This window comes from Rhinolophus sinicus, chromosome 7 (genome assembly GCF_057876585.1).
Source record: "Rhinolophus sinicus isolate RSI-liver-muscle chromosome 7, RSI-T2T, whole genome shotgun sequence".
In the NCBI taxonomy this organism is placed as follows: Eukaryota; Metazoa; Chordata; class Mammalia; order Chiroptera; family Rhinolophidae; genus Rhinolophus; species Rhinolophus sinicus.
Genome location: NC_142507.1, coordinates 11,198,587 through 11,224,430, shown reverse-complemented (window position 1 = coordinate 11,224,430; position 25,844 = coordinate 11,198,587). Strand labels below are relative to the sequence as shown.

The window sequence follows — 25,844 nt, the reverse complement described above, 5'->3', positions numbered from 1 at the left end:
CAACCAACAATGGCAACTGGACCTGGAGCTGAACGGCACCCTCCACAACTAAGATCTAAAGGGCAACAACTTGACTTGGAAAAAGTCCTGGAAGTACACACTGTTCCCCAATAAAGTCCTGTTCCCCTTCCCCAATAATTTTTAAAAAAAAAAGAACACATCTAGAACAACACAAGCATGGAGGCTCACTCTTTTTTCAGCGCCTAGGATCTTAGCCATTCCAGCAGGCCGAAGAATGGTTTTAGCTCTCTACTGATTTATGTTGGCATTATGAGTTGGAATGACATCAAACTCTGAGATTTAAATTCAAAAGTGAGCACCGAATATTGATCTCCTTGCTTTCCAATGACTTTGTACAATTAAAAATGGTTTTTGGCTTCCATACGCCGAAGCTACAGAGGCCATCTCTGCCCAGCTGACAATTTTAAAAACAAGAGAGGAACTGGATGCTTTTTAATAGCTCTTAAAACGCTGAGCTTGAACCAAGTCTGGGGCTAAAGCAAGATGAATAGCTACATTCATAACCTTTCCTCTCTCCCCATTTCTTAAAAAGAAACCTTTTCTCGTATATCTACTTCAAAAAAGCCCAATATCCAGATTGCATCTGCCTCGTCCTTGAAAGTGAGATATTTAAGAAATTCAAGAGGAACCCTTTTGCCTAAATTGCACACATAATTAAAGAAAAGGTGGTAGATTTGGGCAGGGGGTACTATTTTCTCTTTGTGTAAGTGGCTCCCTTGATGAATGCACAAACCCTTGGGGGGAAATGAGCAATTACCCAGAAGTCAAAAGACGCACACCCCCCCAACCCCAATTACTCGGGTATCTTGAGCCACTGTGACTCTTTAGTTTTGCTGTGCAGGAGGGTGATGGAGTGAGAAACAGAAATCAATTACCCTGCTCCCCACCTATAGAGCGCTAAGGAGGGGTTCTAAATATAACCACTTTGTGCTTCAGTCCATGAGCCAGGCTGTTATTTCCACGGCTCCTTCACCTGCTTCCACCTCTCACCCAAAAGTCTGAGATGCCAGGGTACTTGGAAAACTCCTGTCCATCAGCAAAGACCTCAAAACACAGTGCTTTTTTTCCATGGATGGAGTCCCAGCTGCAGTTCTTCCTCCAGTCTCAGACCAGTTCCTGGGCCACTTTGGCAATGAGTAATTTATTATTCAGTAGAGATTGAAGACAGGGGGCTTTCAACTGCTTTCTTGACCAAGTTTTGATATTCATTCCTTTGGAAATCATTCTTTTCTGTGTGTGAGGCTTCCCTTTTGTTTCCTTTTAATTTTTAGAATAAAGAGTTGTAGTCCATTGGGAATCATTCTTAACCAATCATAATAATCATCATCATAATACTACCTACCAAATGCTCACCATTTGCGCCCTTACACTTCCAGGATCCAAGAGGTTAGGCAGGGACATGTAACTAGTTAGACCAGTGTAATGTGACATGTGCCACTTGCAGGCTGAGAAAAAGAAAAGGCCCTTTGCCTTTCCCTGGGCAATTCCTTTCCTTTTTTTTTGCATAGCAACCAAGACCAATCCTGAAAGTGCCAGATGGTGCAGCTTCAAGATGGTAGAACCTCTGTCAGGCTGAGTCCCCGAGGAACTAAATGGAACAGACCCATATAGCCATCTAATGGAAACGCAAAATAAACTTTTGTGCTGTGAGACCAGTGAGATTTGGGGGTTAGCAGGTTTTTAAGCATTCCTCGGCCTATCCTGACCAACACAAACCATATTCAGGGCACATACTTCTGCAAGTTCAAAGTCTGTTTTGAACTGAAGTAGACAAGTGGACTACTTAAAATTACTCTCTTTGGTGGTTCAATGGAAAATGTGCTACCACAGGCTCTTAAAACTATAGTCCTAATAGTTTACACATACTGTGTTTCCCCGAAAATGAGACCTTGCTGGACAATGAGCTTTAATGCGTCTTTTGGAGCAAAAATTAATATAAGACCTGGTCTTATTTTACTACTGGGTCTTTAATATAATATACCCGGTCTTATATTAATTTTTGCTCCAAAAGACGCATTAGAGCTGATTGTCTAACTAGGTCTAATTTTCAGAGAAACACGGTAAGATATTAGTCTTCAAGGCAGAGTTGTCAGTTACATAAGGAGTTACTACCATTTTTCAGAGTAGTGGTGGGTGATTTAATCCAATCAAACCCATGTCTTCATTGTGTGGCGGGCATGGGGGGTGGACAGTCACACTGGCATCATTGCTCCATCTCTTCAAACAACAAAAATCCTAAGAGACAAACTAATTTCAATCCAACACACTTTATTCTTATTTTTCACTTTTTTTCCTTAATTTTCAATGATCAAGTATTCAAGATGTTGTAAACCAAGGTTTATTAGTCCATTGACAACAGATTTCATGAAACACAAGGAAATTATACATCTTTTAAATTACCCTAAGAGGTCACCAAATAAATATTCATTTGAAGAGTCACAAAATCAAACTCCTTTATGCAACAACTCAAAACAGCCTTTCATGACGAGCGTTCCTCTACACACACAAACACACGCACACGGAACACGCACTCCACTAGGATTCTAATGCCAGTTTGTTTAACACAATATTACATTTCCTTTAACTAAAGAGTTAGAGGCTGACCTGCCTGTTTCATGCTTTTAAACTAACATTTGGGGTTTGGGGTAGAGGTATGTATTTTAAGAAAAATGCCCACTATGATGTCTTACCAATTATTCTTAATTTTCTTTTCCAGATACAAACTTCCAACTTTTTTTTTTCACCCCTTTGGTTTATTATGTCCCTACAATTACTTCAGTTTTTAATAATATCTTCTCCTTCGATTTTAACATGTAATAGTAGAATACCAGAAAAAGACATCTTCAAAACCCTAATATTAAAAACATTTTACATGGGTGTACATTTTTGAAGAAGAAATAAGACACAATTATCTGAAATATTGTCCCCCTCTCTGAAGTTGTTTTTAGCATGGGAGTATTCTTGCTAAAATAAATATCAAAAGCACTGAGTTTTCCATAGAAAAAAGTATTTCCCCTTACACACTTCATTTCTGCAGCGTCAAGTTCATGGATTAACTGTAGTAATGAGGCGTAATGACTGCTTGTTTTCCGGGAAGTTCTCCAGATTTCCAAAAGCAAAGCACATGCAGTCCCTTATCAGTGAAATACTGTGAATTCAGTGGGGCATTTTTGTGGTAAGCATGCATCAAATACTTCTAGCACCAAGGCATTTTTTTTTTTTAAATGTTGCAAAAGCAAATACCCAGGGAGGGTTTTCATCATATACAACCCTTCCTAGGGCTGAGTAAAAATGAAGTGCTTAAAACAAGCTCTTCAATCTGATTCCAATGTAGCAAAAAGTCTGGGACAGATACGGCCAGCAGCATCCTGGAAGGTGAGGAAAGAAGACGGAAAAGGTAAAGTGCACCGAGCCAGTAACTTCGCCTGCCAGTCATGGCACTCTGTCGTGCCAGGAAAGAACATGCAAACACAAGTAAAGGCTACCTATTGGTCTGCATAACAGAATCAGCAAACCTGCAGGCTAGGCGATTCAGGGATGATACAGTATTGTGGTGTCTAGCTGCTACTAAGAATATGCAGTATACACCTATATATATCAAGAGTTATATTCGTTGTGTCTGTGCCATTTAGGATGTTTTACGTACACACAAAATCACAAGGTAGAACTGGCTACCATCCTAGGCTTGGGTTCTACTGTTCCTAGGCATACGAGAGAATTCCCACAAATGCTTCAGGTCCATTCAAACTATAAAACTTCTCCTTGGTGCATCTAGGGTTCATACATAACAGGCTCCAAAAAGAACACTCTGGCTCCATGCCCACCAAAGAACGCAAGCTGCAATTGCCGACTGAGGAAGAATTTTCTGGGTGGGTGGTGAAAAAGTAGGACTGCCATTACCGCCTGTAGGTAACTCCCTTCTCTGATAACTGACATTTCCAAGGGTATGCTCCTGTTTATTACTATAGCTACTAACGGTCACAATCGGATCAGTGATGTAGTATATAATATATAACACTTCGTTTATGTTCACTTAACATGTAGCACTTTGTATGTGTTCATTTAAAACTTTTATTAGGAAGCTTAAAACCGATTTTCACCAAAAAAAAACGAATGGAAATATTAACATTCTGAAAGGGGGGGGGGGGGGGGGGAAGCATACACCTGAAATCTCCAAAGCTCAGATTCCATAAATCTGAACCACCTTTCCTCATGTTTCACTTCAGAAACTCTACTGAGACTCCATGTTAACACCAAAGTTGGATTTGTTCTATATTAAATATGAACTACAAATAAATAATTGAGGTATATTATGACAAAAAAATTGTGAACATTACACTTGGCTAAATAAATGTAAATTTACCTTGCAAATCTAAACATTAAATTGTAATGTTTCCTACAGACTTCCTTCAATTTTTACACAAAGAAATAACTTCTCTACTCTTCAGAAACAATAGCACATCAGAAATGAAATGATTCACCTCACTATCTTAATCACATCTTACCTTTATTAATCAAAACTATTATATTCATATGTAGCACAGGAAGTGAGTGACTGAGAGAGAAAACTGTGTCTGAGCCCTGACCTGGCCACTCTACAGTCCTAAACAAGTCACCTTATCTGTCTGAGCCTCTGTCTTCACAATCTGTTGGGTTTTTTTAAATCAAAACAAACAAACAAACAAAAACCAATAAAAATAATTATCTTGAAAAGTTATTAGAAGGATGAAAATGAATGATGTACATTAAATGTTTGACAAAACGCTCTGCAAATAGTCAACACTCAACCAGCACTAATTTGTTTCTTGTCTGTTCCTCTTTTCTTCCCCCACCTTGGATCTAAATAACTTTTAACTGTTTTCAAGAATTAAAGCCATCTGCAAAGGATCAGGATTTCACAGTAATAAAGAGAACCAAAGAATGTGCTCCAACCCCCACCCCACCCCCTAGGACTTTCTAAATTAATAGGCTAGACTCAAGGATACTATATTTGCATATTAAAGCAAAATAACATATTAATCTACAGAGTTTACAAAGGAACAAGATGACCTTTTCCCAAGACAACTAATTATAAGCCTGAGCTCATGAAGAGTGGTAAACTTATAATAGGATCTGTGAGCATAAAGTCACATAACCAGTTTATTGTTATTAACAAGCATATAAGAACCTCATATACATATACAATTAAAAGGTGTCACCTATAAAATCATCACTTTAGTTGGTGATGATACATAATATTCCAATGATGCTACCAGAACCCAAAGCATTTTGGAGACAACCCTTACTTGGTACATATTCCAACACTTCAATCCCCCGTGATTTTTACTGCTTATTCTACACACATCAACCACACGTTAATGAGACACCTGCTATTTTTAAGCATCAGATACTTGAGGAAGTACAATAGTAACATTGCGGTGTACAACTCACGCCAATTTCTTTGAATTCTGGCCTAATTAACCCGAAGGATTCCATAGACTGGCAGATGGCAATGGGTAAGACGCTGCCTGAGAGAGAACGGGTGCCCAGTCATTGATCGCTGAACTGGATGACTGTTCAAGGTAGGAAGTGGTGCCTAGTGAGTCCATCATTTCCTATCCTGAGTTCTGAGAGCGGCTCCGTTTTCAAAATGTACTACCAAGAAGAGAGAGATTCTAAGAGTCTTGGAACACATGAGCTTAGCTACCAAAAATAAATAAATAAATAAAAATGACCTCAATGCAGTTTCTTAATGATCAGAGGGAAATTGAGAAAACACCACCTCTCCCCGACCTACCTGTCTTTATCTCCAACCCAAAAGGAAACTTTCTCTTCGAAAGGATCAAAGATTTCCCATAGAGGGGAGAGGGGAACGCTGAGGCCCCAAGGGTAGACAGTATTCAGCAATATTCTCTGAAGACCTTCCAGATGCATCACTGACCAAAGTTTGATGGACACCAGTGTAATTACAGGCAACAATGGTTTTATGACTTGGCCAAACAAAGGGAAGCCCTTGTCACTGAGACCACCGGCTCCACCGGCTCCACCCCTTGGAGACATGATTCAGTTGACTAGTAATAAGCCTCTCCACAAACTACATGCAACCAAGAGAATCATTTGACTGATGCCATTCCTAGGTAGAGAGGAAAACAACCTTGTACCCAGAAATATTCGTACAACCCCACCAGGGCAGCCAAGGATGGAGGGCAAAAAGCCCAAATCATGGGATGGTTCTGTCAATCACATTCCTTCTGTGCAAGACTATAAACCAGCTAAGAAAACCGTTTCCCAAATTAGCCCAACATAAGCACAGGATCCTTGGCAGAAACAGTGATGTTGGTATTTGGACCTGACAGTCCCTCTGAAATCTGAATTGTCATGATTCTTTTTCTGAGTAGCCAGATCCCCTGAGTCCACTTGCATCAGTCCATAGCACTGTTAGGAGACATCTGCTTTAAGAACCAGGTTGAAAGCATTCTGTGTGGCAGCTAGGTCGGTGTGACGTGCTGGGAGGTATTGGAAAGGATTGTGGATAATGAACCCAACGGAACAGAAAATTCCTCTCTCAGCTTACTTCCAGAAAGTCACAGTAGAAAGGAATCAAAGGGGGGTGTCAAATGATTCTAACCCTGATCGTGTAGGGTTCAGTACATCAGACCAGTTTATTTTAAATACTTTTCAAACATTACTTAGGGTCACGTTCTAGGTCCAGCTCACAGATCTCCCTCTTCCTGGGTTTAGGGTGATGTTCATATTGCAGATATAACTTTCCTGGCTTACTGACTCAATGTCAGTAGCAACCATAGCAATTTTCCATACATAAGAAAGAGAACAATACAGATTTGCTAGTGTTTCCAGGCATATAACTAAAATGATTGGGTGGGACTCCATCTTATTGCTCTGGAATTCCTTTTTCCCACTATGTTGAGTAACAAGTTTACAATTCCTAACTACCCTGACGCAGGCCCTTGAGAGAAAAAAAAAAAATCTCTGCAGCAATTTTCTTGGATGAGAAAGCCATGAGTTTCTTTCCTTATTATGCATCTCAAATTACAGTTTCTAGCCATATAGTTTAGCACACTAGTTTTCAAACCTCCTGTGAAGGAATACAGGTGTTTATAGTCAAGCTATCAGGTTTATGATTTAGCAGCCTCTTGAACTACCTTACCATGGGGCAGACTAAAGGACAACTCGTCTCATGAAAGGAAGTAGCTGTTCCTTTTATCACGGCTCCTTTGAAGCATTTGAAAAATGCTACCTGATGTGTACCTCGGCTATGGCTTAAAATGCTATTAACAGTCCTTTAGGGAAAGTTTAGCTTCCTCTTTTCAAAAACGCATCTGCTTTAGTCTCTGAAAGCAGAAGTAACATGCTGCACTTCCATTTTTCCGATCAGATTGCATAGTTGAAGCAAATTCATTTGTGCTTTGTAGCAGAACTCACAGTAGGTGTTCAGATCTAAAAACGTGGATTTGTTAATGCAAAGTCATGGTCAGCCCACCTTTGGAGTGTATGCTAAGGACGTGCGCCGCCATTACACTTGTTTTAACCATGTACCTCGGCCTTGTTGGAGCATGAGCATTAAACTAACAGCAGAAATGGTAACAAATCTATCTAAACTCCTTCTTGGAGAGAAGGGGGCGGTAAAGGCTCTCAGTCTTGTTGAGGTATCCAGCCCTCAATCCATAGTGGCTGTGTATACTGAGTTTTGTTGGTTTGAGGATTGTGTCTTTAGAGGTTTAAAAAAAGAAAGAAAGAAAAGAAGGCACGGGTGTTTCTCAAGTCGCCATATTCAACTCAGCCAACAAAACGAACGTCTTCCATTTTCAAGCTTTGGGAGGGAGGCTACATGGCAGCAGGGCTTTCTTCCAAGCCCGGGTCTGGGGAGGAACTTATTGCTTCTGGGAAGGGCCCCGGATAGGTCTGTGCTGTGTATTGGATCCCTTTTTGCAGGCCAGTCTCTTCGTGGAATTCTCCCTGGGTGCTGAAAACTGGGCAAGATCTAGTCCGGGCGGACTTCTTGGCGCCATCGGGGTGGCCCACCATCTCACTCACAGTGCCCAGAGGGAATTCTCTCCACCTCTGCCTCTGCAGTGTGTCCTCCTTGTACTTAATGGAGTACCAGGCCAGAAAAATAAAAATAAAGCCCACAAATTTGAGGCCAGCCGCCAAACCGAAATAGACGAAACGAAATGACGTCACGTTGTACTCCCAGCAAGAGCCTTGTACCCCACATTCTTGTTGCCAGAGCATGCAGGTGGTGTCAATCACGGCTCCAAAATAAATTGGAGTAGGAATGTATGCTAGAGGTGTAGAGGAGAAGAAAAAGAAAACAAGAAGAGCATTTAGCACATCGTATAAGAGAAAACAGATTTGGAAATTAAGAAGGTGCTTTGTGTGCTCTGAAACCAGTGGAGGAGAACGGCTGGCTTCCTTGTGTTACTTGATTTTTTTTTAAAACGCATGTCATGTCTTATATTTAGTGTAGACTACATTGTAAACACTTTAAATCTTCAGGCTGTGTTATTGATTTTTAGGATCATAAAAATGTCTATTGCTAAGAAAATGCAATTAGGGAATCCTTTTAAACTTGAAAGGAAAGCATTTTCCACTCTGAGTCAGAAACATGTCAAATAGCATCTTTACAAAGGCACTTGGAGGATGAAAATAATTAGGGCATAAAATTCACCTTTGAAGCTTAGGAAACATCTGTGATGCGTAGTAGCTTCATTTGGGGGCTATGATATAGACATTTCTTTATTCCCATAGTAAAGAAAGTCTACCCAAGTGGACTTCCTTCATTACACGTTACTCCCTTTGCCAAAACGTGCCCTCACCCCCTTCTCTTCCACCTTGCAAATACCTACTCCTCCTTTAAATTCCTGACTCACTCAGGTGCCACAACATTCCCAGTGCATTTTTGTATATTCCTCCATTTTATCAACTATCACATAGTATTTAAACTTTGCAAATCTGTCACCCATAAGCACCTTGATGGCAGGGGCCGTGCCTTTTATTCTTTGCATCCCAACGACCTGCACGAATCATCTATAGGACAGTGCATGGATCTTCAGTAGGAGTTTATAGAAGGAAGGGATGGGAGGGCGGAAGCAAGGGTGGATGCGAAGAGCAAAAGGAGGACGAGAGGGAGGACAGACGGGCTAACAGGCCAGGAGGCTGCGGGTGATACATTATTTTGATACATTTTTAAAATATGTCGTATTCACTTAAAAGGAGGTAGATTCACTACAATTAAAATTTCACATTTTAAAAATACTTAAAATTCTCTTTTTTTTTTGGAATTTGGAGAAACAGAAATTGGCTTGTTGTCCTAACTGCACTTTTTTTTATATAATCAACAGAACTTAAGGTTGAATTACATAGTAAATGCCGAAAATGTTCTCCCTCCACTTTGCGAAGTCCATCTGTTACCCTACCTTTAACCTCTGCATCCAAATCAAAGCATCCAATTTCACGGCATCAGAGATAGGCCAAGCAAAAAGGAAGAACTATGTTTTTCTTTTCCTACGCAACTATCCCTTTGCCAAACAGACTTCTTTGAAAATAATTTTTCAGTTTTCAGCCAGAAATATAAGGCATACTTCTTACCTATATCAAAGCATGTCCGAGTTTCCTTTAACCAACATGCTTTGAAAAATGGTACTTTCAGTAAAGTCCTACTGGTACCAAAAAACAAGCTACCCATTCAATGCAATCAGAAACCTTTGAGGTTCACTGGAAAGTAGTCACCTCAGACGGGACCATCAACATAACATTACGACCAAGTGAGAATTCCAGAGAGGACTAAGGTTTGAAAGGGTCAGCTGATACCATTTGAAAAGGTTTCACCCTTCCACACTGAAATAAAAAATTTGAATCAAGAAACTTTTTTTTTTTTTTAATACTGTAGACAGTGATACTGATTACTGGGGGGAAACAACAGCTGAAGAAAATCACTGCCACTTAAGAAAGAAAAGAATATGCCTGATGATGAGCAAGTCAATTAAAAATGCATTGAAATTGACCGAGAGAATGGACTACTTTACACACAATTGATCAAGATATCACAGGGTGACGCAGTGTTTGTAAAAATCAAAACAATATTCTTTATGCCCAAGTAAACTCTGTGACTTCCCACAGGGACACGGCACTAACGAGGTCTCTTGTTAATAAGTAAAGGGAAGTCCCTATATGTCGATTTGGGGATCTTTTTTCAGATTTTTTTATTTCTTTTCCTCAGAAAGCGTGGTAGGTATACTCTGAGCAATCCAATAAAATTACTGGAAAGAAGTAGGGAATTGAAATTTTCACAAAGAAAATGAGCACCAATCCCCATCACTTTCATGTTTAAAAGGTATAAAAGGACAAAAGCTCCAGGATCATAATAAGCCCATCGCACTTGTTTGGTTCAGTAGTTCTTACGGCACAAAACTCTCAGGGGAATTTAGCCCAAGTTTATGTTCACAGTGAAAAAGAAACTGACCTAAAGTTAGTTTTGTTGTGTTTCCTCAAATGACAGAACTGGTCAACTTTTAGTTCAAATCAGAAAACAAGGAATTTGTGCTCTCACCACTAACCTGCAAAATCCTTGCTATTACCATGGTCACAAATGACTGGACTTGTCATTGTTAAAGGACAGTGAGAATTTGCCATCTGCAAAGAGGAACTAAGAGGCACACTTGAAAATTGAGGAACGTACCCAGTGTTCGCAATAAAACAAACTGCATTCCCAGAGCGAAAGGTCTCTCCTCATCTTCCACGGACCTGAAGTGCATGGAAAGAAAGAAAAGTTTTAAAATTGTGGCCTCAAGAAAATGACTGTCAAATCAAGCCTGCTTGGAACAGGACCAGGGAGAAAGAGACGCTGTGCCAAAATACTTAATTCCCTAGAATTTACTAACCATCGCTAACTAAGCAGGACTGCTGATGGCTAAACCAGTGATTAAAAGTCTCCCCACTGAAGACACCGAAGAAATTCTGATTTACTCCAATTGTTTCTGTGTAAATACCCGGGGAGGGCCAAAAGGTCATGGCTGAAGGTACAGGAGTGGCTCCAAGCTTCCCAAATCAGTTGTTAAAAAAAAAATATATATATATATATATATATATATATATATATATAATTTTATCCTAACTACTGCATTTTCTCTTTGTTTGCCTGCACTTTCCAGAATGGTAGGTATGTACACTGAAAGTTACTCCCATAATTTCTCAAGGAACGGTATTGAGAAAAACGTTTTTTAAAAAGTCTAGTCAAAATATATAGGAAACAGGACAAAAGTTAGAGAGAAAAAAAAAAAAATGAATCTTTCCCAGCTACCTCATTTTTTCTTTTTTCTAAAACTTACACTCCAAGTAATTCCCACCCAGCAGGAAGATTGGAGTCTATTGATTTTGTAATTAGCAAAGGTTAAAGAGCTCATTTTCTGAAGTTTTGCATTATAAGCCAATTGGGGATTTGCCGCATTTGAACACTATATATTGGGCAGCCCTTACCGGGGTGATTTAACATCGCTTGCAGAATCAAAGTTCAAAGAATTCAATTATTAATGATCCATATTTTTTAATGATGAGCCTTAGGTTTCCTGTCCCACATACATAGGGTTTACATATGGTATATGTGCCATAACGTAAAATTCCCAAGGACCAGTGCATTTGTCATCTTTTCCCCAAGTTCTTTATTTTCGCATAGCATTTGCCCAATGCTACACACATAGCGGCTACTCCCTAAGTATCTGCTGATGGAGGGGTTGAGTGAATGAACCAGCAGGCCTTTTCCAGGCTATTGTCTTACTGTCAAGGAGCAAATTGGATGGAAAGCATCTATGTCAGCATCCCATAGAGGAGAAGGCAGGTTATGCAGAATAAGCAGGCAAGCCGCCCAACGGCCAGGCTGAGAAGGACGTCTCAGCAGGTGCTTCCCATCAGGTACCCAGCATAGCCTGGTATTGAGGAGCCAGGGAGGAGCACAAAGGAAAACTAAGGACTGACTCCCCTTCCTCACTTCTTTGTGCACTGCAGCCCACAGCCCCCCACCCACCCCCACCCTCCGAAACCTGCTGTGGGTGTGCTCTCTTTCCTCCACCACACTCTCTCCTTCCTTCCTTTGCCCACCGCACTCTTCACTGCGAACACCAACACACTGATTTGAATGTGCGACTGTCAACATTTTTGACAGGACTTCCATTAACTTGCACATTCTCATATAAGCGAGAGAACACAAACTGGCTCTATGATGGCAAGGAAAGCACAGCATGAACAACTGAAAATTAGATTCTTCAGTCAGCCCCATCCTTGTTCAACTCCAACATTTTATGTGATAGTAAAATTAATGAAATCGGCATTTTGAACTGCAGGCCCAGCATAAACTATCACTGACCCCGGAGGTATCAGCGATCTACAAGGTTGGAGATAATATTTTTCGCTGTAAGCACGATTTAGCGACTTCACCAACATGACTTCCCGCCTCCTCTGGGGCCAGGCTTGTTGGAGCTAACACAATGACGGTTTTCGTCTCCTGAAGTAGAACCTTTGAGGGTAGAGACTTCGGGAACCAGAAGCGCCCAAAAGACGTTTCACTAAACTACAGGAATAAAACCCATCTGAATAAAGAAAGTTCTGGAGTATGCAATGTTACAAGCCTCCTTTCCCGTTCTGAGAGGAGAAAACTCACTCCCAAGCTCGCCAGGCAAACATCTCATTTTGCTTTTCTCTCTGCTTTACCACATCAGGCCCCGGCCCTGGGATATGTGTTCTGGCAATCCTGAAGGCATCACCCCCAGAAGCTCAATGCTGTTCTCACCTGAGTGTCACTATGATGGCGGATGGCTGGGCACATGCTGTGATGAAGGTGACTATGAAAAGAAAAATCAAGAACGGGATGAGGGTATTGCAGGTCCGTTTGCACTTCCCGGACACAGCATAGCCATTCTCGTTGAGATACGTCTTGACAATAACCACGCGTAGCTGACTGTGCTGTCCCATGGTCGGGGGGGTGATCACTTGCCGGCTTTGGACACAGGTACATTCCGTGTAATTCCTTATCTAAGGGACAGGCAAGAAAGATCACAGGTGGATGCCAATCAAAAGCAAAACTCAGCACAGGAATGTGAAGACAAAGGTAAGTTCAAGGGCTCCAAAGGAACTTTAGTAATTGAAACCACGCAAACTATTGACTTGGAAGTCTCTTTCTCATTGCTAACAATTGGGGTCCAAAGTGTCCGATATGAAAATCCACTGGTCAAAATTGTTTAAACCTCAACTTTCCTAAGAAGCTTTCTGCGCTCAATTCTAGAGCATTCATACTGTGTACTCAATTTAGGTCATAATTAAATGCTGCTTTAATTGCTGTTTAACTCTTGGGCTCTTCAATAAGAGAAGCCCTCCAAAACAGGAACCAAGTCTTATTTTTGCAGAGCACCTAGCTTAACCCTGAATGGAGAGAGACCTAAAGTGCATATCTATTCCATAAATGTAGATCATTCATCACGCAACCTTGATGACTTCGGGCCGATAAGAGTGCACATAGCATCTCCTGTTTCATTTGAAACCAGCTAATTCAAGGGACTAAAAAGAAGCTTTAATGAAACAGCCAATTAAGCTTCCTGCCTATTATGTTGCTTTTAGTAACTGGACATCAGCTGAACTCACTGTCATTGTGACCTCTCAGCCACTTGGAGATGCAATTGGAACAAATATGGGGACGGGGCACTGTTGGGCTTTCTGAGTGCCAAGGACTGCTGGTCACTTTTCAAGAATGAGGGCTGTGCACCAGAGGACACACTCATTCCCAGGGAAGGACTTGGCCATGGAGAAGAACAGATCTCCTTGTCTCTTTCAAGTTGGTGACGTGCTGGACCAATTATAGAACGGGGAGCCAGCAACAGGAATTCACAATATATCGCTCTAGTTTGAAACTCTGACATCTACTATGACATTCCAAAAAACATGCAGTCAATGGTATAATTCCTTGTCACTGCACAGAACACGGAAGCGTACCTTCACCTTTCTACGGCCTCCTACAATCTGTTTCTATGCAAAGAATGAAACCAGGCTCAATAAGGAACTGAGTAGACTAGGAAAACCTTCCCCCACAGTATTACAGCCTATTTATAATTCACGGGGAAGGGAATTCTCAAAATAGCCTATTCTTGAACTGAAAGAAATATCGTTACTCTGAAAAAAAAAAGTCTGAACTGATAATCTATGAAAAATGGCCACTGCCCATCTTCACAGACTCATTAGGGGAGGTACACGCCTAGTCTTTTCTATCAGCACCAAATGTGGTCATCTTGACCTTCGAATCTATCAGAGAGCCCAGTCAGAACACCAAATGAGAGGCCCAGCCCTCAACCTTATCGAGTTTCACTGAGTTGGCACCAAATGTAAAGTAGGAGAGGGCTGACAGGGGAGCAAATCACTACACCCAAACACTCCAGTCATTTCTGGGAAGATGGTGGTATATTGCATCATTTTCTTTCCTCTGGATTTTTGTCACAGCTGTTTTGTAGGTTATTTGAAGTTTCTTGGAAAAGGGAGACTGAAGTCACGTGTCTGCCTCTGAATTCTAACACGTCCTTGTCACAGGATGTTAGATTAACAACAGTATAGGAACTTGAGAAATATACTCACCCCAGTGCTAAGATTACCACTGTTAACACAGCCAGCCAGACAAGGGTTAAAGTATGTAATTCCATCTGATCCACAGACTGGCTCATACTCATGTATTTTACAACCACAGTTAACATTGCAGCTTCCTGTCAGGTTCCTGTGAGGCATGGTGAGAGAAGGTCTAAGAGAGAAAAGAAGCAGATCATGAGTGACATTTGCTAAAATAAAACTAACAGGGAAGTTCTTGATGTCAAATAATTTGTCCATTTTAGAGAAGATATTCCCCTTCAATCAAAACTATGGTACTGTGAAACAGACATCCTGGATAATTATTTTTATGACTTTAGCACATAAAGAACAATGTTAACAATTTCTGGTACTGCAGATTTAATACTTTTGTATCAAATTATGTGTCCTGCCTCAATTCTACCAGACCTGGTCTCAACATCTGGGCTCAGCAGCTCTAACCCTCATGTAACGACTCGCTTACCGTAGACACTTGGCTCGATGTCTTAAGAAATCTGGGCCTTGATTTCTTTAACTGTAAAATGGAGGAACTACTTTTCTTGGCCAAATCAATAACATCCTTACGACGGCATAAACATGGAATCTATCATTCACAGTTGTCAACACAGGTTCCTTTAACCAAAACCTTTAATTGTGTGAGAATAAATTATCAAAGAAAGACACGGGGCACAAGAAAATCAAAAGGAAGTGATTTTCAAAGATATATAAATATAAAAGGAGGGAGGCAAGTAAGGCTACGTCGGGCTGTGGAGAAAAGTATATGGAAACGGCTGTGAAAGAACAGAAGCAGGCAGGTCCCCAGGAGAGACCATGGAAGAAGGAAAAAGGTGCGCGGTAGTGCTCATATCCAGTGAGCTCTTTCCTTTGCTTTTGTGTCCACCATTTTTAGGTGTCAATGATGAAATACTATTCCTAAAGCCACATGAATTAGCAACAGCAGACCCTTCATTTATCTATCTATGCATCAACCATCCATTCAACAAATATTTTTGAATGTCCGTTCTGTGCCTGGACACATCGTTAATGTCCATGCTAAGCAACCATTCCTCCAGCAGCATAGCCCATCCCAACCGTAGGTATTCATCTATAAACAGGAAGCTTTGTTTGTTCATCGGCTTTTCTCCTGTGGGCTCTTTCACACTTTGATAACTGAGTCCTCAAATTTTAACGGAAGGAACAAATTTATAGCAATATTTAAACCTCACCAAGAAAAGCTTCCAAAGGGCAAAACTAAAATAAACTGTCATTCATTCAGGTCACTCCGCAGGAGAAATTTTACCACAAGATATTGATAACTATTATGTTCACAAACTCTTAGGATCATACAATGTTGAAGTAAAATATACCTTTAAAAATACGATTTTAGACCAGCAGTTCTCCACAGGGGCAATTTTGCACCCCACCCCCCACCTAGGGGACATGTGGTAATGTCAGGAGACGTTTTTGTTGGTCACAATGGAGGGGTGCTACTGGCATCTCGTGGGTGGGTAGAGGCTAGGGATGCCTCTAAATACCCACAATGCACAGAACAGCTCTTCCCCCATTTTAAAGAATTCACAGGCCCAAATCTCAACAGTGCTGAGGCTGAGAAACCCTGTTCTAGTCCGACTACCACATTCTACCGATGAGAAAATGGAGGCATCTAGTTTCGGGCCCACCGTTTAGTAGCTGTATGACTTTGGGTCCAATCTTTTATTCTATGGCTGTGAATACCCTCCCCACCTACATGAGAGGAGAACAAGGATAATCAATGAAGACAAGTATGGGATAACTTACTACGTAATACCATAGGCTTATCAGAGGACTATGTTCATCAAAGTCGTGCTTACTGTATCCCATCATTATTTTTACTGTTAAAGCATCCTTTATCTTTATAGCCAGCAAATTCAAAGCAGGTATAACTTGAAATTTGCATATAATACCCTACAACTAATACAAACCATCTCTTTAAATCTGGGTTCATTTTTAATAAAATGATGTATCTCTTATATAGTGTTTTTGAAATACCTTTACTTATCATTAAAGTAATATGTATTCATTGTAGAAAATCTGAAAAATACAAAAGGATTAAAAAGTATTAAATGAAACTCACGTATAATGCTACCACCCAGGAATAACCACTATTATGCTTTTAATATATTACCTGCTGGTCTGTTTTCAATATGCATATAGATTAACATTAGTAACAGACTGCTACCTAGATTTTATAGAGAGTTCTAAATTCTATTTTGTTTCCTGCTAACATTACATGATGAACATTTTCTATTGAGTATGTTAATATGAGGTTATAGAATTGTAAAATTGGTCCTGAGCTTAATAAGAATCATAGGAGCTTTTGAAGTAAAAAGCCTCATTATGTTTAAACAGGTATCATATAGTTTTACAGATTTCATGTAAATTTGTTTAGATCTTGTTTACAAAATTTAAAACTCATTGGAAAAAAATGTGCTTATATTTCATATTCCCTTCATACTCCTAAAAGGAAATAAAACAAATGCTGTTTGTGCCTCCAAATAGATGGAATCATATACTTAGAGCTAAAAGTGAACTCTAAGCCTATTAATAAAAGTAGCTAGGATAATCCAGAAACACACATACCTAAGATCCTTTAAACTTTTTGCCTGTACTTCTCAGAAATTTCCTTCAAAATTAGTAATATCTGTAATAAATAAAAGATTTTGAATGGTACCAAAAAGATTTCAACCATGGGGGGGAAAAACTTCAGTAGGTTAAGCTGTCTGTGACACACAGATGAGGAGATGAACAGTTTAACTAGAGAATTTAGGAGTGATCTGGCCAGAAATGCCAGTGACGTGAAAGGCTGGTAGTAGCTTAGTATCTAAATGCACCACGTGGCAGGAAGGCAAGACCAGAAGTGGTGACAAGGAGAATGAAATGCACTTGTGTGGAGCTGAGGCAAGGTCTGAATTAACAGACTACAGTGGTACCTCGCTTTTCTAACATAATCCATTCCGGAAAACCATTCAAGTTCTGAAAGTTTCGAAAACAGCCGACAGCTAGGCCTCAGGATCTTGCACTCAGCGGAAGCCATGTAACATGTTCGACTTCCGAGGTGTGTTTGAAAACCAAAGCATTGACTTCCGGGTTTATGGCGTTCGTCAACCGAAATGTTCGTCAACAGAGACGTTCGAAACCTGAGGTACTACTGCCTATCTATTTGATTTCTATCATTGTAGCACTTTGGGGCAATAAAATTATACTGAGAGAAGTAACTTCAGGGGAAAACTCCAGCCTCTGAGATTTTGGAGCTAGGTGCAACTGGGTGCATCACCCCCTCCAATAGTCACTGCCGAACACAGACAACTGAGAAAATGTTTCCTCATCATTTCATAGCTCACGAAATCATCCCTGGAAATGTTCTAGCCCAGTAGCTCAAGTCACAAAATCAGAAGATGGTATAATAGATTTTAGTTTAACTGCTAAGAGATGACGCTTGATAAGTGAAAGATAATAAAGCTAGAATTATTAAATGATGTCATCAAGACTTAGTACTGGTGAAAAATTCTGTACGTCGACTTCAGATTTAACCCCATTTGAAAAAATTGTTGGAAGAAAAGGGAGAGTGAAGAGTAGGAACGCATATGAAATGTGCTTATATTATTACTTAAGCCACGGTTTCCATGGTAAATGCTGCCTCTTTGGCTGCAAGATAATCACCTTGCACACCTGTGTGAAATACAGGTCAGCAGACACGGGGGAAGAAAAACACATTTCCTAATTAAAACTGCAGGGAAATTGTGGGTGTGGGAACATAAATTACTTCAGCTGGAAATAGGCCAGGATATCTAGCTGGAGCTCCTAGGATTTTTCATAACAAAAAAATCATCAGATTCTCAAATATAAAGTATTCTATTTCATTTCATTTTATTGTAGTTTGAACACTTACTATGAGATCCACCCTGTTAACAAAACTTTGAGTGTACAATACAGTGCTGCTGACTGTAGGTAGGGTTGTACAGCAGATTTCTGGAGTTCATTCATCTTACGTCACTGGAATTTTATACCAGTTGACCAGTAACATTCAGTTATTGAATATTTCCCCTGCCTCTCCCACTCAGCCCCTGGCAACCGCCGTTCCACTCTTTGATTCTAGGAATCTATTTTAGATACCTTGCATAAGTGGAATCATGCAGTATCTGTCTTTCTGTGACGGGCTTATTTCACTTCGCATAATGTCCTCAAGGTCTATCCATGTTGTCACATATGGCAGAATGTCCTTTTTTCTAAAGCTGAATAATATTCGATTGTATGTATATATCACATTTCCTTTATTCATCTTTTGATGACATTCAGGTTATTTCCACATCTTAGTTATCAGATCTGAATGTTTCTAAGGGAACCACTAATAACATGTCAGGTTCACTCTATAAAAAGACTGTGACTCTGTTTTGGCTCAAAAGGAAAAGCTCATCCTGCTAAAACGTCCCAACTCCATCCCAGGCACCCAGATACCTCTTGAGTAATTGATGCAAATTCGAAGATGGGTCATTAAGTCCTTTAATGTCAGGAAATTAACCATGCTGCTGAACCTGGAGTGCCTCATACAAACTTTAATAAATGGAGTTGGCTTATACCTTGTATTTTCTTCTTTGTGTTTCTTTTTTTCTTCTTGCAGAATAGTTTCATAATCAAAACATTGCACTCAGAATCAGAGAACCGTGGTGTAAATCCTAGCTCTGTCATTTCCTAGTTGTGTAACATTAAGCAAGTTATTTAATAGCTTAGCCTCTTTTTCCTCATAATTAAAATGAGAAAAATATTATTAAATAGTTACTTATCAATTGCTTATTATCTATGGATTTTTATCCCATTTTATCCTCTCTATAATTCTAAGAGATTAGAATCCTAAGAGATCGCTGCTATGATTAACCCATCTTAATGATGAGAAAGTCGAGGCACAGAGAGGTAAAGGAATTTGCCAAGTACCTTATTCAATGCTCACACAGCCATTCAACAAGACAGCTACCCTGTTTCCCCGAAAATAAGACCTAGCTGGACAATCAGCTCTAATGTGTCTTTTGGAGCAAAAATTAACATAAGACCCGGTCTTATACTATATTATATATCACATTACATGACATCATACCCAGTCTTATAGTAAAATAAGACCAAGTCTTATATTAGTTTTTGCTCCAAAAGATGCATTAGGGCTTATGTTCAGGAGATGTCATCCGGAAAAATCATGCTACGGTTTATTTTCCGGTGAGGTCTTATTTTCAGGGAAACACGGTAGTAAGGAGGTGGTATGTGTACTTAGGTGTGTGCTTATATGAAATACAAAATTTAAAACAGCACTTCAGTGCAGTATTCAGAAAGAATACAAACTCTGAAATAGATCTGGATTTGATTCAGTTCCACTCCATATTAACTGATGACTTTGGGCAAATCATTTAATCACTAAGCCTCAGTTTCTTTAATTGAAACATGTAGGTAATAACCCATACGGAAGAGTGATATTGTAAGCTTTAGATATAAAAGACATACTTTAAGTGCCAATCACCATACCTGAGCCAAACAAATGCCTAACAAAGGGTCCTCTCTTCACTGCCACTCTCTTCATCTCTCTTTTCATGGGCTTTAAAGGAGAAAAAAAAAAAATCCCACATGCAAGTCTCAAAATTCTGCAGAACAAGAAACAGTGTTTACTAGGCCGGCCAACCGCATACTGATGAGCAAGTTGTGCACTGCACAAGAACACTCAGCCAAGGGAGCAAGGAGAGGCTGAAATGTAGCCCACACCCTGATTGGAGAAAGGGTCCATTATTTTTCACACAAAGGTAACTGCTACTCCAAAAGAAGCACACCTGTACGGTGGAACCACCCAAAAGTGTTTATACTAATTCAGTTTTAGACGATCTTCCTAGAAGTATTTGGGAAGCCAAAGGAATTCTCCACAGAAACTGCGTTTTTGTTTTGCTAATGTATAAACTTCTCTGAAGCCAAGCTGCAAACACTACGACTCCTTACAGCCACTTCCAGCACTCCTAATCAAGTTTGTCTTTGTTAAATACAATTACATGAGAATTGTACCAGAACTCATGGATTTAGACAGTTCAGATGTTTATTTACATCAAGTTCTTACTAGTTTCAGCATCATTCGGAGTAACTTCCCTGAACAGAGAATTTGCAAACATGTGGTTAAATATTTGAATGCTTCAAACTGGAGGTTGAAAGTGGGGACAGGAGACATGGACTTTTTATTTTCTACCCTCTGTGGTATTTTAATTTCTCAACCGTATGTGTTTTACTTTAATAATACTTATAACCAAGTGTGATTCACACTAGCACCAATTTTACATATGAGGAAACCAAGACTCAACGATATTAGGTCACCTTTCCGCAAGGTCACACAGCTAGAAAATGATGGCACTAGTACTTGCCCTTAAAAATAATATAACTTTTGACAAAGGAATTTGAGGGTAAAGGGGAAGAAAAGTTGACGTAGTTCATTCTTGGGACCTCTGTTTACTCGATAATGCAGAATACTAGGTTGTACAATAAGAAAAACAAGACTAGAGTAAGGAAAAAAATACTTGAAGAACGGATTTTTTTTTTTTTTTTTTTTAATGGAACAACCATCACAGGCACAGGAAAGGAAGCCGACTAGGGCCAAGGAAATGGATTGCTCAGCAAAGATGAGAGCCTGCTAAGATTGGAACTCATAAATTTGTAATAGAGCCAATGAGCACAATTATATAATTTTTGCCCAGTTGCACTGGGGAGTCCAGAATCCGTTGATTCAGGATTGGCAAGACACATGTGGTGTTAAGCAAGGGCTTTCAAAGTCTTGAGGCGACTTGCAGGTTAAAAGAAAGTAAACCACTGAGTCTGCTTTCCGTCCCGTCTGAGAATGCACTTAAAATAAGAGGAAGATTAAAAGGAATAAACTAGCAAAGAGAAATGGAAAGAGTGACAGACCAAACGTCATGTAAAAGCAAGTGGACAGGCATAGGGTTTATGTGAAATGAGCAGATGCCACCTTGGGGAGGATCCAGCCTGCCCTGTGGGACCTCCACAAAACTCAGCAGACGTAACAGGGGGCAAAGGGAAAGTGAAGCTGAAAACAACAGGACTCATTGGAGAGCTGAGGGAGAGAAAACTATATCACTGGGCACTTCCATTTTCCTCTATTCACCCACTTCCATTCCCAACTAAGAGCCCAAAAATCCATCCGAAAGCTCTTCTCTAATGAAATTGGAAGACTTTTTTTTTCAACTAAGCCTCTACTCTAGATGTTGACAACTCAGAATAAAATTTTGTCATTCTTGTATTTAGGGAAGGGTGGGTGACATAACCTGAGAGATGCTAGACTGAGTGTTGTCAACCTAGAAAGCCCAAAATAAACAAAGAGAAAAATTGACCCTTAAAATCAAATGATAAAATGTAAGGCAGAGCAATAAGTAGAAAACAAATTTTAATTATATGCACAGAGAGATCTGTGAAGATTTTGCTCTCTAAACATCAGGATTCTATGAAAAGGGAACACCCAGAATGCAACAAAGCAAAAAAAGTATCCTCAAAATAAAATACATTTCCATAAAGAATAAAAAACAAGGTCTGGAAAAATCTCTCATAGCAAAAAACATTAGAAATATGAGAGAACAAATTAAACACAGAGGCAACCAGTTCACACGTTCTAATTCTGATTAGCAGGAGTCTTGGAAAATACAGGAAAAAAAGGAAGAGGAAAGAATGAGTAAAGCTATAATAGAAGAAATTTCCTGGGGTAAAAAACAAACATACATATGAGATTAAGAGGGTTCAGAGAGTCCCTAATGCAATATATAAACAAAGCCCTGTGCCAAGGCTTTCATTCACCTATTCATTCATTCATGTCACAAACATCTTGCATTGTTTTGGATGGTGGGGGTACAACTATTATGAAGACAGCTAGTAACTATTCTCAAGAAGCTCATATGCAGAGACAAAAGACAAGAGCAACACAAATAATGTGAAAGGTAAGTTCAGCTTGTGGTAAGTGCTATGAGGAAACAAAGAAGGCATAATGCGATAAAGAATGAGGGGAATGAAATCTTACCATTTGCCACAACATGGATAAATCTAGAGGGTATTACGCTAAGTGAAGTAAGTCAGACAGAGAAAGACAAATACCATATGATTTCACTTATATGTGGAAACTAAACAAAATAAATGAACAAAAAAAAACAGAAACAGACTCATAGATACAGAGAACAAACTGATGGTTGCCAGATAGGATGGGAGTTGGGGAACTGGGTGAAAAAGGTGAAGAGATTAAGTACAAATTAGTAGTTACACAATAGTCATGGGGATGTAAAGTACAGTATGGATAATATAGTCAATTATAATAACTATGTATAATGCCAGGTGGGTACTAGACTAACGGGGGGAATCGCTTTGTTATGTGAATGTCTAACCACTATGCTGTACACCTGAAACTAATATAATATCGAATGTCAACTGTAATTGAAAAATTCAAAAAAAGAAAATATATAGTAGATAGTAAACTTGGGGGGAAAAAAGAGGGAAGAGTGGATTCCCTTCGATTGGGCAGAGAGGGAAAGTCTCACTGAGAAAGTGATAATGGAAGGGTCCAGCCAAGACAAAATTTGAGGGTAGAGCATTTCTTTTGAGATTTCACAATATCTTGGGGGGAAAAAATATCCGACAAACTTACAAATAAAGTTGGTTACAGAGAAATGAGAACTAGGGCTGGTATTAAATTTCTTATCAGAAACTTAAGTGCTAGATTACAAATAAATCTATGGCTTCCAAGTTCTCAGAAAAACAACTTTTTAACCTATAATTCTATAGGTCAAACTCTCATTTAAATGTGAGAGAAGAATAAAGACACTTTTTATACACTTAAAGGCTCAGAAAGTTTTTTTCCCCAGGTACTCTTCCCCAGGAAGTTATCCAAGGATTTTTCTCTGGCAAAATGAGTTAACAAATAAACAACTAGTAGATACAATTGAGATCTGTGAAAAGAAGTTCCAGGATATAAATTATGCTAAGAGAGCAACCAGTTCAATTGAAGCAAAGGATGGAAAGTTCCAGAAGAAAAGGAGTCAATAAAACAGAAATTATGATTGAGAACTTAAAAAATATACGGATATGATAAAGGCCAGCAGCAGGAAAAAGAACAAGCCTTTAGAACTTAAAGATAAATGACACAAGAAAGTTGTGGTCCAAATATGATACAACGTTAATCAAATTCCCATCCCTACTCCACTTAGTATCATCCCTACTCTACTTAGTATCTTCTGTCTTTGACCCCTCTATTTTCTAGAGAAAATGAACGAACCGAACTATGCTTAACAGCACCACACACAAAGGAGACCTTTGGTGAGATACTAGAATGACAGGAGAATTAGGTAAAAGTTTGCAAAATGAACAATAGGACCTTGGCCCCTTCCTACCACTATTCGCCCAGCTCTAGAACGCCAGCAACTAGGCTTTCAACCCTGAACCCCGCCAAACAGCCCCAGCCGAGAACCTGGAGCATCCGTCTCCTGAGGAGCTGAAGTACCTCAGAGGTAAGACCTTAGGTTCTGACATTGAGCACCACAATGAAAATGCCAGCTGTCCCCCTCCACCCCCAATTATCCAACAGTGAGATACACCAAGTGCCAAGCCCTACCCTCAAGCACAGAGCAGCTACTCAGCTTCTTAAATTTGCATGTTTCAATACTAAGAGAAAGCTAGGGATCACCAGAAATTTTAAAGAAGCTTCCAACACAATCAAGACAGCAAAATAAACAGAAAGTAGGCACTCGTACCACATAAAGACAATTCAGGAAGGAAACAAACAAGCAAACAACAAAAAAAAAACCTCTAAATAATATTGAAGAAATGACAGAAGATATTCCATCCCTAAAGTAAGAAAGCTAGAAGCAAGAAACAATCAAAAATCAAGAAAGAACTTTGGAATTTAAAAAAATAATAGCCAAAATAAAGAATTCAACAGATGACTTGGAAAATAAGGTTGAAAAATCTTTCAAAAAAGTAGGACAAAATATGAGGTATTAAATAGGTGATAAAGAATAAGGAAAGTAAAGGATCGGTGAAGGAGAAAGAAGAGGAAAAAACGGTGGAGAGAAAACAACAAAGTTAAAATAAAAACATATAAACTGAACTGAAGGCCACAGTCTCCAGGCATTAAAAGTTCACCAAGTGAACATCAAGAAAGAAAAAAAAAAAAATTTGAACCCATCTCAAAGTATATCATGGTAAAACTGGGGAATACCAGGAATAAATGGAAGTTCCCAGCAAGGAAAAACAGGTTACATACAAAAGAAAGGCCAGACTTCCCACAACAGCATAAGAAATTAGATGACAATGGAGGGGAAACTTTAAAATTCGGAGTCAAAATGATTCATCCAAAATTCTTCACCCAGCCAACAACTCAGTCATCACATATAACAAAAACAAAGGGGAGGGTGGGGGAGATACTATTGCATAAAAACTCTCCTGCAGCTACTGGAGGATGTGTTCTAACAAAATGAGGGGGTAAATCATATCAAGGGTGTCTACAGACGCCAGAAAACAAAGGATCAATATGGAGAGAGCCTAATGGGATTCCCAGAGTGCAGTGGGCACAGGCCCAGAGAGCGTTGTGTCCCGATTAGAGCCAGTGGACGAGGGCTTCCATATAGATGATTCCAGTGGGTGGGGGAATGGAGCCAGGAGTCCATCAGATGGGTGAAAAATCATACTGAGATATTTTGAGCTCTTAGAGCACGTAGGAAGCTAAACGCAGATTCAAAAAAAAACCAAAGGAAATGAAAATAGGCAATTATTAATTCCAGGAAAACCAATGTACAAAAAAGGAAATCGAATCGTGATACACCACTTGCACCTCAGGAGCTAACAACGCTGTCAGAGTCATAACGTGAAAATATCAACAAAGGACTTGACAACTTGTGAAGGGAAAGCGGAACACCTCCCTTACGAAGATAGCAAGTCATAAATAATACCTCGGTTTGATTAATTTAAAATTAATGCCTTAATATTACAGAGGCAAATACCAGAAGGGACAGCTGAAAAGAATTTTAAAATTATTGCCCCGGGGAAGTAGTAGATTATTCAGGAGACTGCCATTTTTTGGTTACTAACTTTTCTATTTTATTGGTTTTCCGATTGTAATAAAAATAATTTGATAGAAATAGAAGTTATTTTAAATTTATTAGTTATGACTAATAACAATA

The 25,844-nt window shown here is 39.5% G+C and overlaps 1 protein-coding gene across 1 annotated transcript in view; it reads right to left on the bottom strand.

Moving 5' to 3' along the window:
* Positions 1 to 2,271: 2,271 nt before the first annotated feature.
* Positions 2,272 to 25,844, bottom strand: part of SLCO5A1 (solute carrier organic anion transporter family member 5A1) — a 115,434-nt gene continuing 91,861 nt past the window's right edge. The window contains exons 7-10 of the mRNA XM_019726176.3: positions 14,632 to 14,791; positions 12,803 to 13,044; positions 10,700 to 10,764; positions 2,272 to 8,303 (exon numbers count right to left, since the gene is read on the bottom strand). Coding sequence (XP_019581735.3) covers positions 7,846 to 8,303; positions 10,700 to 10,764; positions 12,803 to 13,044; positions 14,632 to 14,791 — 925 coding nt within the window. The 3' untranslated portion in view covers positions 2,272 to 7,845. The remainder of the gene's footprint in view (positions 8,304 to 10,699; positions 10,765 to 12,802; positions 13,045 to 14,631; positions 14,792 to 25,844) is intronic.